This window comes from Sinocyclocheilus rhinocerous, unplaced genomic scaffold (assembly GCF_001515625.1).
Source record: "Sinocyclocheilus rhinocerous isolate Xijiao unplaced genomic scaffold, SAMN03320098_v1.1 scaffold829, whole genome shotgun sequence".
In the NCBI taxonomy this organism is placed as follows: Eukaryota; Metazoa; Chordata; class Actinopteri; order Cypriniformes; family Cyprinidae; genus Sinocyclocheilus; species Sinocyclocheilus rhinocerous.
In genome coordinates this window covers 441500-456646 of record NW_015635681.1, presented here as the reverse complement: position 1 = coordinate 456646, position 15147 = coordinate 441500, and the positions used below count along the sequence as shown (strand labels likewise).

The 15147-nt window shown below is 37.1% G+C and overlaps 2 protein-coding genes across 2 annotated transcripts in view; one reads left to right on the top strand and one right to left on the bottom strand.

The window, feature by feature from the left end:
- Positions 1 to 4092: 4092 nt before the first annotated feature.
- LOC107747393 (vacuolar protein sorting-associated protein 37A-like) lies at positions 4093 to 11140 on the top strand. The gene is made up of 12 exons (XM_016561859.1): positions 4093 to 4555; positions 5255 to 5329; positions 5597 to 5714; positions 6485 to 6582; positions 6690 to 6900; positions 8241 to 8311; positions 8478 to 8605; positions 8811 to 8869; positions 9274 to 9342; positions 10087 to 10230; positions 10530 to 10628; positions 10725 to 11140. Exons 1-11 carry the CDS (start codon positions 4449 to 4451, stop codon positions 10608 to 10610), a joined length of 1161 nt encoding a protein of 386 aa, XP_016417345.1. The 5' UTR covers positions 4093 to 4448; the 3' UTR covers positions 10611 to 10628; positions 10725 to 11140.
- Positions 11141 to 13705: 2565 nt separating this feature from the next.
- LOC107747392 (myotubularin-related protein 7-like) overlaps positions 13706 to 15147 on the bottom strand; it is a 10816-nt gene continuing 9374 nt past the window's right edge. Inside the window, exons 13-14 of the mRNA XM_016561858.1 lie at positions 14918 to 15044; positions 13706 to 14444 (exon numbers count right to left, since the gene is read on the bottom strand). Coding sequence (XP_016417344.1) covers positions 14118 to 14444; positions 14918 to 15044 — 454 coding nt within the window. The 3' untranslated portion in view covers positions 13706 to 14117. The remainder of the gene's footprint in view (positions 14445 to 14917; positions 15045 to 15147) is intronic.

The following is a 15147-nucleotide window of genomic DNA, read 5'->3' as shown; positions in this document are numbered from 1 at the left end:
CCCATGCTGCCAATCACAACACACACCGGCCCAGCTAACCAATCACAGCACATTTCCTATTTCATAAGTTGGGCCTTCATTTGATACAGAAACTATTCGAGCCGTTTATACCAGACTGGGGAGAGAGGTGTTGTAATAATGTAAAATATGTGAAAAATAATGTTTATCGAACAACCTAGTATGAGAGCCTGTTCTAGTTCACCCCCAAAACAAAAAAAACCTGCCACAAGAGCTGCTGAAACAGTTTTACTCCGCCATCATTGAATCCGTCCTCTGCACTTCTATAACTGTCTGGTTCAGCTCAGCTACCAAAACCGACCTCAGAAGACTACAGAGGGTAGTCCGGACTGCTGAACGAATCACTGGTACAACCCTCCCTACTCTCCAAGAACTGTACTCATCCAGAGTGAGTAAAAGGGCTAGCAAAATCACTCTGGACCCCTCACATCCAGCACACTCCCTCTTTGAACTGTTGCCATCTGGTCGACGCTACAGAGTACTGCACACCAGAACGACCAGACACAGGAACAGTTTCTTTCCTCAGGCAATCCATCTCATGAACGCTTAGCAATAATCATGGAACACACAACACTAGTATACATTATTTATTTAACACACATACTTATTTACATTTCAAATTTGCACATATCATACCTGTACATACAAAATTGTCTATAATATATATTGTGTTTTTGCTTTTTTGTACATTGTCTATTTTGTATATTTGTATATTATTATTTTTATTATCTGTGTCCTGTCTTGTCACTGTCATTCTGTTGCACTGTGGAGCTTCTGTCACTAAAACAAATTCCTCGTATGTGTAAACATACCTGGTAATAAAGCTCATTCTGATTCTGATTCTGAAAATCAAGACTTTGTAAAAGAGCATAATAGGACCCCTTAAATAAATTACATTTCTAAATAAAATTTCTAATAAAAGTATGACAATATTATATAGAAGCAGTTTCCGCCACAGTCGAGTAAAAATGATTCCGTAAGTCATAATAATGAGAAACTTTGTCATAATGAGTATGAGAAAGGAAAAAATGAAATTGCATCATATGACCCCTTTAAGAAACTTTTTTATATTAATGACTTAGTACAGTATCTCAATAATGAGAAACTTTCTGGTACAAATGGTAATCAATCTGTCAAAAAATAGTTACTACAGTTTTACTATAATAAAACCATGGTTAATTTTCTTAAGGGGTGACAGCTTATAAAACTAAAATTAACTAAATAAAATGGCATTTATTTGTTAATAAGTTCAATTGTAACGTCTATTCATAAAATGCATGGGTTTATGTGTTAATATAACACATTTCACCGAGGCGTCTATTTGAAGTGCATGTTCATCTGGAATATAATCTGGAAATACAGAAACATCTTTAAGATGATTATTTAGAATGTATGCAAAACTGCTTGAAAAGATAGATGTTTGCACAGGTGAAGCGTTCTTTAACAAACGTGAATGTGTGGGCCAACATGTGCTGTCTTAACATCCTCTATCTGTTTGAAATCCATGGATCTCCATTCGGAGTTGAAGTGTTGCTGCAGACGAGTTGCTGTTTTGAAGAACGTGCCGTGTTCTTGCATTTGCATGGCTTTGACCGTTTGGGTGTCTTTAGCGTGCCACTCACTTCTGCTCCGTTACTTTGCTTGACCTCGCACAGGGTGGGGAGTGACATCATCCTCAACTGCTTCTGCACCTCAGAAAACTTCTCTGCGAACGCCCCCCACTGCATCATCGAAGAGGCATTGGGGGTTCACTTGGGCATCGAGCAGTGGAGACTTACCTGCATCACACACCTCTGTGAGCGTAAGCCACAGGTGACGCTGCAGTACTACTAAGCTGCCCATGCTGCGGCCGACACCTTGCGCCACCTCCTTCGCTGTGTGCAGGGTGAGGTCTGCTGTCTAGTGCAGCTTACGAAAAGACTCTGGGTCTAGGCCTTCCTTGTCCAGGAACTTCAGGAGCCTCGTCTGGAAAAGTTGCAGGATTGCCATTGTATGAAGGGCAGATGCTGCATGTCCGGTCACGATGTATGCCTTCTCAGTGATGTGGGCTGTGGCCCTACATGGCTTAGAAGGCAGAGATGTGGACTTCCATCCACGGGACAGACACAGGTGAACCGCAATGGCCTCCTTGACGGGAGGCGACTGGGCATAGCTCAGTTTGCCCCCTCCACCACCGAGAACAGGTGGGTGCCCTGGGCATGTGCTCGGGCTGAGTGAGGAGAGCGCCATGAACTTGTGAGCTCCTCATGAAGTTCGGGGAAGAAGAGAGATGGTCTTTGCAGGGCGTCTAACTGTTGGCCAACCTGGAGATACGCCCATCCATTTCCTAGTTGGCTGCTCCGGGGCCGACCACTCCAGGTCCAGATTGGCCACCGGTTCCGACAGGACATTTAGCAGCTGCTGATCGAGTGAAGACTTGTTGATACTCGACTCCTCTATGGTGGCCTCCAACCAGGCACATGAGTCGGAGGTGCTGATAGACATTGCATCATCTTCCCCATAGCCAAAGGAAATCAGGTCCTGTGCTTCAGAGGGCTCCAGTGTGATGAGATTGCGAGCGCTGAGCCGGTGGCAGCTCATCAGTAGAGCGTCCCAGGGTATCTGCTCACGGTCTCCCTGCCTGCGGCTCAGCGGCGGCAGGAGGGGGAGGGACGGGAGCCAGCAGGTCCTCGCAGAAGGTGCGGAGGATCTTAATCGGCAGGTCTTCGCAGGAGCAGCAATTAGAAACTTTCAGTGCCTCATCAGCGTGGGCACAACCCAGGCACAGCACACAGACTTCGTGAGTCTGGGAACTATATGGTCCCGCCACACATGCAACATCCTCTAAGCAACATCGTCGTCGATTCTCATTATAATGAGAAAGATTCTCAGTCATAATTAAGAAAAGTTTCTCATTATCACGAGAAAAAAAAACAGAATCATATTTGTACTCGCCTGTGACGGAAGCGGGATTACATGGAATAGATATCTGTGACAATATTTGAGAGTTATAGAGTTTGCTTTCTATACTGACAAAATTAAATTAACTAGAATTAAAATTAATTGAACTGTTTTGTTTAACCAGTACTATTGTTGACATCTTAAGCCCTGTGTAAAGCCTGACATAGTAGTGTGAAAATTTTTTTTTAATGGAACATGGTTTATTCAGAGGCCCAAAAATGAGCAAAATTATGCAATTTGGTTCAAATGTTATTTATATGGCCAAAAAGTAATAAAAAATACTACGAAATCTATCATTTATAAATGTCTGTTGTCACAGTCTCTGAATATGTTGTTCTTATGTTTACTTTAAACAGTCACGTGACCATTAGATGGAGATTTTAAAAACTATACTAAACTATATTTCGCTTGTCATATTGTATGATCAGTTTAACAGCACAAAAACTGTTACACAATACGTTATGTAGAATTTTTAACGTGTTTCATTTTACTTTCCTTGTTAACCGCGAAATCTGATTTTAACCAAATACACAACCACTCTGCTCATACTCCTTTCCTCTTTACTGTTACAAACAGCGAAGAACGTTCATCAATGATGCAAAAGACATGAAACTAATCATTACTTCACACCCGACTCACGCTCAGAAAAAAGTAACATAACTCATCATCGTGGTTTGAAAAACTAAACACTTTCGAAACACATTTCCAAATCAAACACTATAAAAAATGATTCCTGAAAGTATAATCTTGACTTTCGATTACTAAAACCAGCTCGTGTCAATTCTGACACTAGGTGTCTCATAGACGGTAACTAGTCTCAAGCAATGAGAAAGATGACATTTGAAACAATGGCATTCGGATCATCTCTAATGCTTCAACGGCAGCTAATACGCTTATTGACTAATGTCACGTGTATATACTGGTCACAATTTCTCTAATCCAATTAGTTATTTCTCGAAAGCGTTCGATGAAGCATGGTAACTTGTAAGCATAGTTTCAGACCGTTTGGAGCATGTCGTTCTGCTGCCGTTCTCCTGGACAATGTAGAATCAACAGAAATGTAAAGTATTCTGATTTTTATTGTTTAACAAATTAAATGTCATCAACCGGCCGTACCTGTTTTAAGGCCCGTGTCCCTTTAAACTCCTCCCTGCTGTGCGTGATGACGCGAGCACCGCTGAACAGCTAACGTCACGCGCTCACGAATGTTTTCTTGCTAGCCAGAGTACTTCAGACAACAGCTTAATCTCTCATAGTGTTACTAAAACTCAACATATCTTTTTTTTTTTTGCAGACATAAGCGTTTCATTTAGGTTTATTGTTCACTCATTTAAACGGCTGTTAGGTCGCTACAACACTAAATAGTGTGTCGTAGCTAATGCTAATGGTGGTGTTGGGTATTTCTCGAATTTCTGTTTCATTTCATCAGGCCTCTTCAAACTGACACCGCCGAGAAATTCCAGCGTTAGTTGTCATTTTGGCAGTCGAGAATGAACTGGATTTTCCCCCTGTCAAAGGGCTCTGGATCGATCCCTCTGAACAGTTTACAGAAACAAAGACAGAGACAGATCGAGTCTCTCAAAGCTGCTCACTCCAAGTAAGTCTCACTGAATGGCTGTGTCCCAAACCTAGAGAGCTGAAGACCTAGACAGCGTTCAGGTATTCGGGATAGCAACAGAGAGAACGCTAGGATATAGGACAGCCAAAATGAACACAACATCGCGATTTCAGCATTGAGAACACGTGCTCGGTGGTCTGATCAGTGAAATGAATCATCTGGAATACCCGATCTGTGTTGTTGTTGTTTGTGTTCTGGATGTGCTGTCCATGTTTCAGATTAAAGTATTAGCTCTTCATAGTTTACTCCAGATCCCTTCTTACTCTAACAGGACAGGTCTTAAATTAGTGGCATGATACACATGGTATCTTTTTTTTAATTTTATTTTTAAAAGACTGATAGAGCCATTTTGTTCCTGAGCGGTTTTAACTTCCCTAATTCTGACTAAGTAACATTTACTAGTCATTCAGAGCACACAAATTTTGACCTGTTTTCGCAATGATGAGTTCATCAAAATCTGAAACACCTATATTTCAGTTTCTAATATGAAGCTGGCAATCTAGTTAACTGTGCCAATATACCAAAATATAATGACAGTTTCCTGACATGTTTCCCAAAACACTCCATTGAGATTTACTAACACGGAGGCCGCGCTCAGATGTTTTTGTCCCTTGTTTATTATTTTTAAAAAATTCATTATTTATCTGTGACTTAATTTTGTACATGATGTCTCCATAGTCTTGCAGAAATTCAGAAGGATGTGGAGTACAGACTTCCTTTTACTGTCAACAATTCGACTATTAATGTCAATATGTAAGTATTAAAAAAACTGTATTATTTCTATGCATTTATATGAATACATTTGCTATCTGTGACTTAATTTTGTACATGATGTCTCCATAGTCTTGCAGAAATTCAGAAGGATGTGGAGTACAGACTTCCTTTTACTGTCAACAATTCGACTATTAATGTCAATATGTAAGTATAAAAAAAAACTATTATTTCTATGCATTTATATGAATACATTTGCATGGTTTTGAGTGTGATTTAAGATCATTTGACTTTTGCTGTCATTCACAGCTTGCTCCCTCCACAGTTCCCTCAGGAGAAACCAGTGGTCAGCGTGTTTCCACCAGTAGGTCATCATTTAGTAGACGGTAACAATGGAACAATGGTTACCAGCCCACTCATAATTAATGTAAGTTTTTCGTAATTTTATATCACTTTTGTGAAATCTGAAAGTAGTCTTTAAAGTCAACATGATATCAAAATTATTATTACTCACTTTCATACACGTTCCTGGTCTTATTGTGCATGATTCATCAATTCACATTGTACAAAATAAAAATGTTTGTCTTCATAATCTTTGATCAAAGTGTAATAATGTCACCTTAGCCAGTGTTTCCCTATGTAGGGTAAACTTAAAACATATGTGGTTTGAGTTCAAATATGGTTCACATTTTTTTTCATACATAGTTTCTAATGTTCTAAAAATGATCATCCGTGGATCAGAACCAGCTGATAATTATTTCTTTTGATCATATATATGGCATCTCAACTTGCCGATCACACAAAAACTGATCACATTTTTATGACGCAAGACACGAACCTTCTCACACCGTGAATATCCTACAAATTTAAAAGACAGAAAATTGTATTTCTTATAAAATAATTCAATATAAAATATGCAGCTGTTATTATACATTTAATAAATGAAAAATAAAAATATAAATACATTAATAATAATTCAACAAATTATGAGTAATTTAATTCAGCACATTGTATGTTTAATTTCATTACACCTTGCCAAGTAATTTAAAGCCACTTTCATGATCCAGTCAAGTCATTTGCTGGTTTGAGTTGACCATAAAATGCATAGCAATCTAACATGTATTACAGAACAATACAGACAAAAGTTCCATAAACTCAACCATTATACTTTTCTTTCTTTTTTCCTTTCCACTCAAGTTTGGAATGCATTCAGATTTAGGAAAAGTAATTCAGAGTTTGCTAGATGAGTTTTGGAAAAGTCCTCCTGCCTTGATGTCAGGTCCCACCTTTCCTTAGTGAGTATTTTCACCATTTTACCAGTATTCATATCTAAGTTAAATCATGTCTAATAAGGAAAATGTCTAATTTGTGTTTTTGTTGTTATCTTCATCTTGTGGCTCAGTATGTACAAACCATCGGGGATGCCTCCTTACCCAACTCAGAGCTTCCATTTTGTTCCTGCCTTCCCACCACAGGATGGTCAGCGGCCTGTCTGCCCTGCCCCTGTGCCACATGCAGGGGTGGAGCCTCAACAAGCCCCTCCGCGACCAGCAGCACCAGCTTATGGACTCATCACAGACCTTCCTCTTCCTGTACCGACTGCAGACTCACAGGTACCTAACAGGCATTCAGTCCGAAATCGGCCAATTGGTTGATTAAGATTACAGTTTCTGTATTTTTACACAGCTATAGACCATTTTGAGGGATGTAAACAATAACAATCTAACGCAACGTTCCTAACGCATTTCCAGTTATACCTTTTTAATTTCCTGTAACTTTTGAGTAACCAAAAAGGTCCACATTTGGATAAAAACTTATGACAGCCATGTCAACGTTAGTTATGACTGAATCGCCTCTTGGTACTGTTTTGAATAATCCGACGACAAGCAGGAAATGTTAAGGGGTAAATGACATCACCGCTTTGAAATGGTCTATATGTGGAGACACTAGCACATATTGTGTGTGATGCTGAGTACTTGTGTTCCGAACAATGAAAAAAGACTATGTGAGTTCCCATCTGACAGTTCAGACTGCAACATGTTTTTATACAATTTAAATAAATTTAGAGGTAGTATGTACTAATTTTTAATTTTATATTTATGACTTTTATCTCATATTTTGACTTATGATTGACAATATTAAGCAATCAGACTAAGAGGTTACAGTATTCACACTGTTAGTCAAGGCAGTGTGGTGCTGTGTAGCTGAATTTTGACTGTGTTGTTGATTAATATGGTGCAGTGCTTTTATGTGCATCAATACTAAGTTCAGTGTGCCATGCCTTATGAAAGTCGCCTTATTTCTGCCAAAAAAGAAGTTGAAATTGAGATAAAATATTGTAAACAATTATGAGTAATTATGAGATAAAAAAGTGGAAATTAGTTGATAAAAAGTAATAATTATGACAAAAAATATATTGTTTGTTATTATTAAACTTTCTCATGATTTTAAGATTTTGTCAATTTTGGCTCATGTCATACTTAAGTCAAATGTATTACATACTAAGTCATAGTTATACGTTAAAATTATGATATAAAAATTGACTTTTTATGTCTCGTAATTTCAGCTTTTTTATCTCATAATTATGATGTCATAAACTCAATTTCTTATCTTAAATGTATTTCTACATTTTATTCCATAATTATGATTGACCAAAGCATTTTTTCTTATGCGATGGAAATGGGCTTCCAAAACATATATCACACTGAATTTAGTGCTGAATATTTGCACTATATCTTATTATCAGCATATGCAATATATGAAGCAACATTCAATAATAGAGCACATTACTCAAGCATTAAAAAGTTGTCTACCCAGTCTGATGCACGTTCAGCATGAAGTAACAGGCACACAGACACTTTCTTTTCAGTTAATATGAAGCATTGAGTAATGTGAAACAGGAACACCCATAATTCAAGCCACAATAACCTGTAAATGCTTACTTCTTATGCAGTCAGGTCTGAATGGACACATATACAAGATGCCTGAAATCCCAGATACATTTCCAGAACTGTCTGAGATTAGGTATGATGCTTCATGGCATTTCTTTTCTATGTTTCAGGTATAGTACTAATACATCCCAATTACTTTTGTCTGTCCCTATAAAATATGTTTTATTTGAACATATGAATTTGATATTCGTCACATTCTCTCATCTTTCTGGTGGGTTTGTCTGTTTGTAATCTCCTAGTAATTCTCAACTGAAGGACATGAGTGATCAAGATGACATGCTGTTGGAGTTCTTCATGTGTCTGCCTCAGCTCAAACAAGTAACCTCTGACAAAGAGGAACTGGTCAACAGCATTGTGGAGATGGCCAGTGAGTTTTCTGAGCTAGTTACTAACCTCTAAATAAATTTTAGACTAAAGTGGGATCAGTGGGATTTGTGTTGTAAGTAAGTAATACACAGATTATTTGAATCATAAAGCTAGTCCATAAAACTATAAACTCACACATTCAACGTAGATCAGATCAGTGTCTTTGGAGGTTTGCAAATAATAGAAGTAATATGTCTTACTTGCAGAGAAGAACCTACAACTCGAGCCTCAACTGGAGAACAAGAGACAAGAGATGTTGTGTAAAGTATGTACTTTCACAAATACTGAAACAAATGCTTGAGTCAAAGAGCCTGTGCATTTTCACAAGTTGTCTCAGACTTTTGGACCCCACTGTACGTTACAATCTGTATGGAGAACAGCGATAGATGGACGGACGCTGAAGTGCAGGCACTTGTAGCAAATGTAGCACTGCCAGTTGTCGTTGGAGATTCTTAGTCCTCCTTTCCGTTCTTTCAATCGCTTTACGTATACGTCGACTTTCCATGTCCATTATTGTGAAACCCGCGAGACGCAACAAAAACACAGCTCCCATCACAGCGTCCTCCGTCCTCCTGTTGTTAATGTTGTCTTCTTAATGTTAATGTTGTTGTCTAATATCTTTCCTTTTGAGTATGTTAATAATGAGAATGTTTTGTTTTTTTTCTGTAGTATGAACAGTTAACCCAGATGAAGTCTGCATTTGAAACCAAAATGCAAAGGCAACATGAGCGGAGTGAGGTAAAACACGCATGAAAATAATTTATCATTCGCATGTGATTGTGACAAGAAGTCTGTTGGACAAGGAAATGGAAAATATAGTATTCTAGTATTTATCTTGTCTAATATTCAAAATTTCAAGTTTGTGTTTTTTCTGCTTCCATATTGTGTTTTGATTTTGTTTTTTATCCAGTTACAGGTTAGGGTTAAATTCAGTTCAGGTTAATTGTTGAATGAACTGGACTAGACAAAATATGATTGCATTTATTTAATCAAAAATACAGTAAAAAGAGTAATATTTTGAAATATTACTATTGTTTTGTATTTTAATATATTATAAGATTTTAAGATTTGTTTTATTCTTGTAATTGCAAAGGTAAATTTTCAGCAGCCATTACTCTATTCTTTAACGGGTGCTTAATTATTATCAGTTGTTACTCCATTATTGATAGATTTTTTTATAAATGTCTTTGCTTTCACTTTTGATCAATTTAATTGTGTCCTTTCCGAATAGAAGTATAAATTTTTTCCTCTTATTTTATTTTTTTTTTAAATCTTACTTACGCCAAACTTTTGAATGCTAGCCTGTCAGTTTCCACAAAAATATAAAGCTGCACAACTGTTTTCAACATCGGTTAATAGTAAGAAATGTTCAGCATATTCATATAATTTCTAAAGGATCATGTGTCACTGAAGACTGAAGTAATGGCTGCTAAAAATGCCGTTTTTTTTTTTAAAATGTTCACTTTGATTTTCCTTTGCCAGAGCTGCAGTCTGAGCGCACTGCAGGCTAGATTAAAGGTAGCAGCCCATCAGGCCGAAGAGGAGTCTGAGGAGACAGCAGAGAACTTCCTAGAAGGAAAGACAGAGATTGACGACTTCTTAGCCAGCTTCATGGAAAAGAGAACGGTATTAAAGCAATATTCCATATAAAACAATAAACAAATGTTTAAACACAGATGTATGGTTAGATGTATGGTACGCATTTTTCTATTGAGAATCCTTAGATGTATACATTTCGTAAGACTAGTGTGATGTCCATGAGACTTTTATGTTCTGCCACAACTTCCTGTTACAACAAGTAGTCAACACAGGAACACAGCTATGTTTGTTAAGCCATTCCATTAGGTCTTATCATATGGTCTGATATGAAATAGGTGTGCACTTTCTGAAAGTGAACATGATGATGATTTAACCTTCTTTTTCAGCTTTGCCATTGCAGAAGAGCCAAAGAGGAAAAGCTCCAGCAATGCATGAACACACATGGACAGTTCCCTACCACACATTAGATTGAATGTCCCAGAAAGGTAATTTATATTTTCTTTAGACTGATTTACTAATGGTAAGAAAGTGTTTTTAACTCTCACGTTGATTAAAAACATTAAATAGTCTTTTTATCACAGGTTTGGGATCAATCTACCAGCAGATGGGCGGGCTTGAGACAAGCAGCACATCTTGTGGCCTACAGCCTTGATTGGGCAACCCTAGATATATATGAAAAAGAGATTTTGGCATCATTATTTACTGAAATCAAAGTGATTTTTGCACAGAATTTCCAAAAGTGTTACGCGATCCCTGGTTGAGTAAGAGCAGATGTGAGTACATCTGGATGTGCCCAGTCTGGCTGTGACCCAAAGGCTGTAATCAGAGCAAAGCAATCTGTTCTTAATAGTGTTCAGAAACAGGCTGAGTTCTAAGCTTATTAGTTCAGTTTGAGTTAATGTGACAAATGGGGTTGGGCCTTGTGTGCACTTGAAGATGAATTTTGAAAACTGAAAAATCTTAATGCTGCCGACAAAAACATACTGTATTTAATAATGTTGATAAAAGCCTTTATTATAATTAGACACTGTATTATATGTTTATTTAATTTGATAGGTTAATAAAACATTTAGAATAATCCCTGCTATGGTTTATAAGTGTGGTTTTGCGTCTTCAATAACATTAATACCATTAGACACCGGAGGTATATGCACAATATATCGGTACCATATCAATTGTGAGTTTTGTTTTGTTTTTTGATGATTGTCAGTACTAAACATTTAATTGTGCTCATTTCCCCTACTTTTAAATTCAGATTATGTCTGCCAAACCAACTTTATAAACACTTATAATTTAATAATGTGGTTGAGTAATATTCAAATCTGACAACAAATATCCATTTCTCATACTCTACTTTATGTTGTAATGCCTAAACTCATCTGTAGTATTTAACCCTTGTGCTGTTAAAAATACTTTACCCTAATTTGGTGTTCCTGGAAAAATGGACAGCCTATTAAAATGTGCTTGTAAATGCTGTATTATGACCAAATCTTGGATTCCATTTTTTTTTTGTCAACTTGTTTTCTTTCAGTTAGCACAGATTTTGTAAGCCTCATTGATCTGAGAATTATGCACCCCAGCTTTTGACCTTTCCACAAATGATGCTTAAGCTCAGCTTAACGGGATAGTTCACCCAAAAATGAAAATTCTGTCATTATTAATTACTCACCCTCATGTCATTCCAAACCCGTAAGACATTGTTAAATGTCCATCTTCGGAACACAAATTAAGATGTTTTTGATGAAATCCAAACTTTCTGATCCTCCATAGAGAGCAACGCAACTACCACGTTCAAGGGCCAGAAAGGTAGTAAGGACATCATTAAAATAGTCCATGTGACATCAGTGATTCAACCGTAATTTTATGAAGCTACGAGAATACGTTTTGTACAATATTTAGTTACTATATAACAATTTTTTGTAGGCTGGTCATTTCTGATCAGGAACACCACAAGTGTAACAAGGTGTGGGGAAAGAAAAAAAAAAGTACAAAAATTAACACAATTTTTCTGGGAAGCTTTTATGCCCTGTGTGAGCAAAGTCAGTTAGTTTTAGTCCAATGCAATACAATAACATTAACATTTTCAGAAAAAGGAAAATCCTCTTTGTGTCAAAATGACCGGGACACAACATGAGGGTTAAAAGGAATTATTTTTTTGTGTTTATTTTTAATATATTTTGACAAAATATTATTCCATTTTAAATTTGGCCAGTTATCAGCCATAAGATCAAAATAATTATTGGCTTACCAGTATCAGCCAGGATTTTATGAGTGCATCCACAAGAGCTCAGTTTCTGCTAAAACCAAGCCATTCGTAAATTGTCTTCAGGAAGAGTGTAAACACTTTGTAAATGCTCCTTTCAAAGCACTTCAGGGAAGCGTTTGACTTGTTTGTCCAACAATGCAAGAAGGGGTAGAAGTGTTTAGGAAACCTGTTTGGAAAAAAAAAATCATATTGCCGTTTCACTTAAAGTAACTACACATTTTAAAATTATGTTCATCCAAAATTTTAAAAATTGGCTCCAGATATGCTGTAGTTTTGTTTGCTGTTTGGCAAACACTTTATTGAGAGCATTTGCCTTAGAAATGTAGATATTCATAAGTTCCAGACAAATTGTTTAACATCTACTGCTGTAGCTTAAATGGTAGTCACATGGATGTGTGAGGGATTGATTGTCTGTATGTCAGAGTATGCCTACAGTTACAGAAATGGGAAGTAAGTAAATGTAGTGTGGGTGCCATACAGCTCTTGGTTCCATAGCCTATAGTTCTTGTTTTCACATGTACAGGAGATTCTCATCATTTCCATTTAAGATTTTCTAAACACACAGGTGGGAATCTGATGGTCATAATAGGCACAGTCCAATTTCCATGAATATATGGGCTATGATCGGAATGAAATTCTAGCATACGCTATGCTGCCTGCTGTTTTTTTTTTTTTACAAATAACGTGAAATTAGAATGCAGTATGCAGTGCTATACGGTCAAATAAAACTGTTGCATTATATTTCCCAACCCAAATAAAAAAATTTTTTTTAAAAACCTGATAAAAGATATCCCTTCCATTTTTTGTTTTTGTACTTTTTTCATAATTGTAAAATATAAAGTCAGAATTATGAGATAAGAATTTGCAATTGCGAGTAACAAAAAAGTCAGAATTGTTAGATAAATCTATGGTGGAAACAACAATTTGCGAGATGTAAACTCTCAGTTGTGAGAAAAACAGTCAGAATTGTAAGTAATAAAAGACAAAATTGTGAGACAAAAGGTCACATTTAACTTTTTTTTAATCATATACATATAGATTGCCAACTCAAATAAAAAATTTTTTTTTAAAAACCTGATAAAAGATATCCCTTCCATTTTTTGTTTTTGTACTTTTTTCATAATTGTAAAATATAAAGTCAGAATTATGAGAGAAGAATTTGCAATTGCGAGTAACAAAAAAGTCAGAATTGTTAGATAAATCTATGGTGGAAACAAAACAATTTGCGAGATGTAAACTCAGAGTTGTGAGAAAAACAGTCAGAATTGTAAGTAATAAAAGACAAAATTGTGAGACAAAAGGTCACATTTAACTTTTTTTTAATCACATGGCTGAAACAAGCTTCCATAATAATTCTGGGTTATCTGATATATGTTTTGTGTATTAGTATGAGTAGTATGGTAATATGCTGTTCCGAGCATAGCTATGGAAGATGTCAAGACAAATGACTGACAGCTTAAAGGATCAGACAGTAAAATACACAGTCAAACCAAAACCTAAAATACTATACAAAAAATAAGAATTTACTATAATGGAATAAGGTCTTATTGCCAGACCATCTTGGATATGTGTACTTTTTCACATACTTAAATATAAATTCACACACAGATTTTAAAAAATTAAAATAACATTTAAAAAAACCAGCAGTTCCCAGTTTGGTAGCAGTTACTGTGCTTTTATCCCTCATTGTCACCAGTTCTGTTTTAGTTCAGGCGTTTGCTTTGACCACCTCGTCAGAATCGGGGTCCTTAGTGTCATCTCCACCACTAGAGGAGTAGCTGCTGAGGTCAGCCACACCTGACTCGAAATCACTGCAGGTTGAAAGGTCATCAGGGTCACCGTTCTTGTGTGGGGCTGCTAACTGTAGCGGCAGTGTGAAGGAAGGAGTGTTTTTCTCGCTTCTTGGGGTGGTGAAGTAGTCTAGAGGGCTGCTGAGTTCGCTCTCGGTTGGAATTGGACGTCGGACACGTTCAGACAACTTGTTGGTCTTCTTCCTCTCCCCTGAAGTTTTCCTTTCCTTCAGTTGGGCAAGTCTCTGTGTAAATACGTTCGAAGAGGACGAGGTTGGCGAGTTTTACATTGGTGCAGCAAAAAGAAGGAACAAATTCAATTCTATTGGGATAATGTTTGAAATAAGGGAGTCCATACATCCTCCATTTCTAAATTGCCTAAAATGTCCAAGTTTTGGCTTTGTTTTCCAATTGACAGTCTCTCTACAGTCCTCATACATGATACGTATTTGCATTGCTTTGACTGTTCTCTGTAGACCCTACTCTCAAGACTCGATTGGTCAATTATGTACAATTTAGAAATCCTGACCAGCAAATGTCCAGGAAAAAGAGGACGTATAGTCACCCTAATAAAATGGAACACTAGTATACTACATAGTAAACTTGTAATGTGGGAATGAATTGTGTACCCATCCTCTACTTTTAAAATGCTTGATGATACATGTGATATTTATGCATGCATGTGTATGCCTTGTCCAGCGTCCGTCTCCCGTGGTACCTCCTGGTGGGAGCTAAGCTCCTCCTCCAATTGTTGCGACTCCTCCCTCACTGCGTTCAGGCAATCGGCTGGAGATTGGTGTGAGGCCACACTTTTCTCTGCACGGCCGTACATCCCCTTCCAAAACCTAGAACATCATTTTCAGTTGATGAATCCTCTGTTGCACAAAGTTACCCGACAAACTCATTTTATTCGCTTTGCAAAAACATAATGCATTTAAGACAGCAATA

Coding starts and splice junctions, on each gene's coding strand:
- LOC107747393 (XM_016561859.1), top strand. CDS start 4,449: ATGAACTGGATTTTCCCCCTGTCAAAGGGCTCTGGATCGATCCCTCTG. Junction 5,330..5,596: donor TCGACTATTAATGTCAATAT/GTAAGTATTAAA, acceptor TGTCATTCACAG/CTTGCTCCCTCCACAGTTCC. Junction 8,606..8,810: donor CAGCATTGTGGAGATGGCCA/GTGAGTTTTCTG, acceptor TCTTACTTGCAG/AGAAGAACCTACAACTCGAG.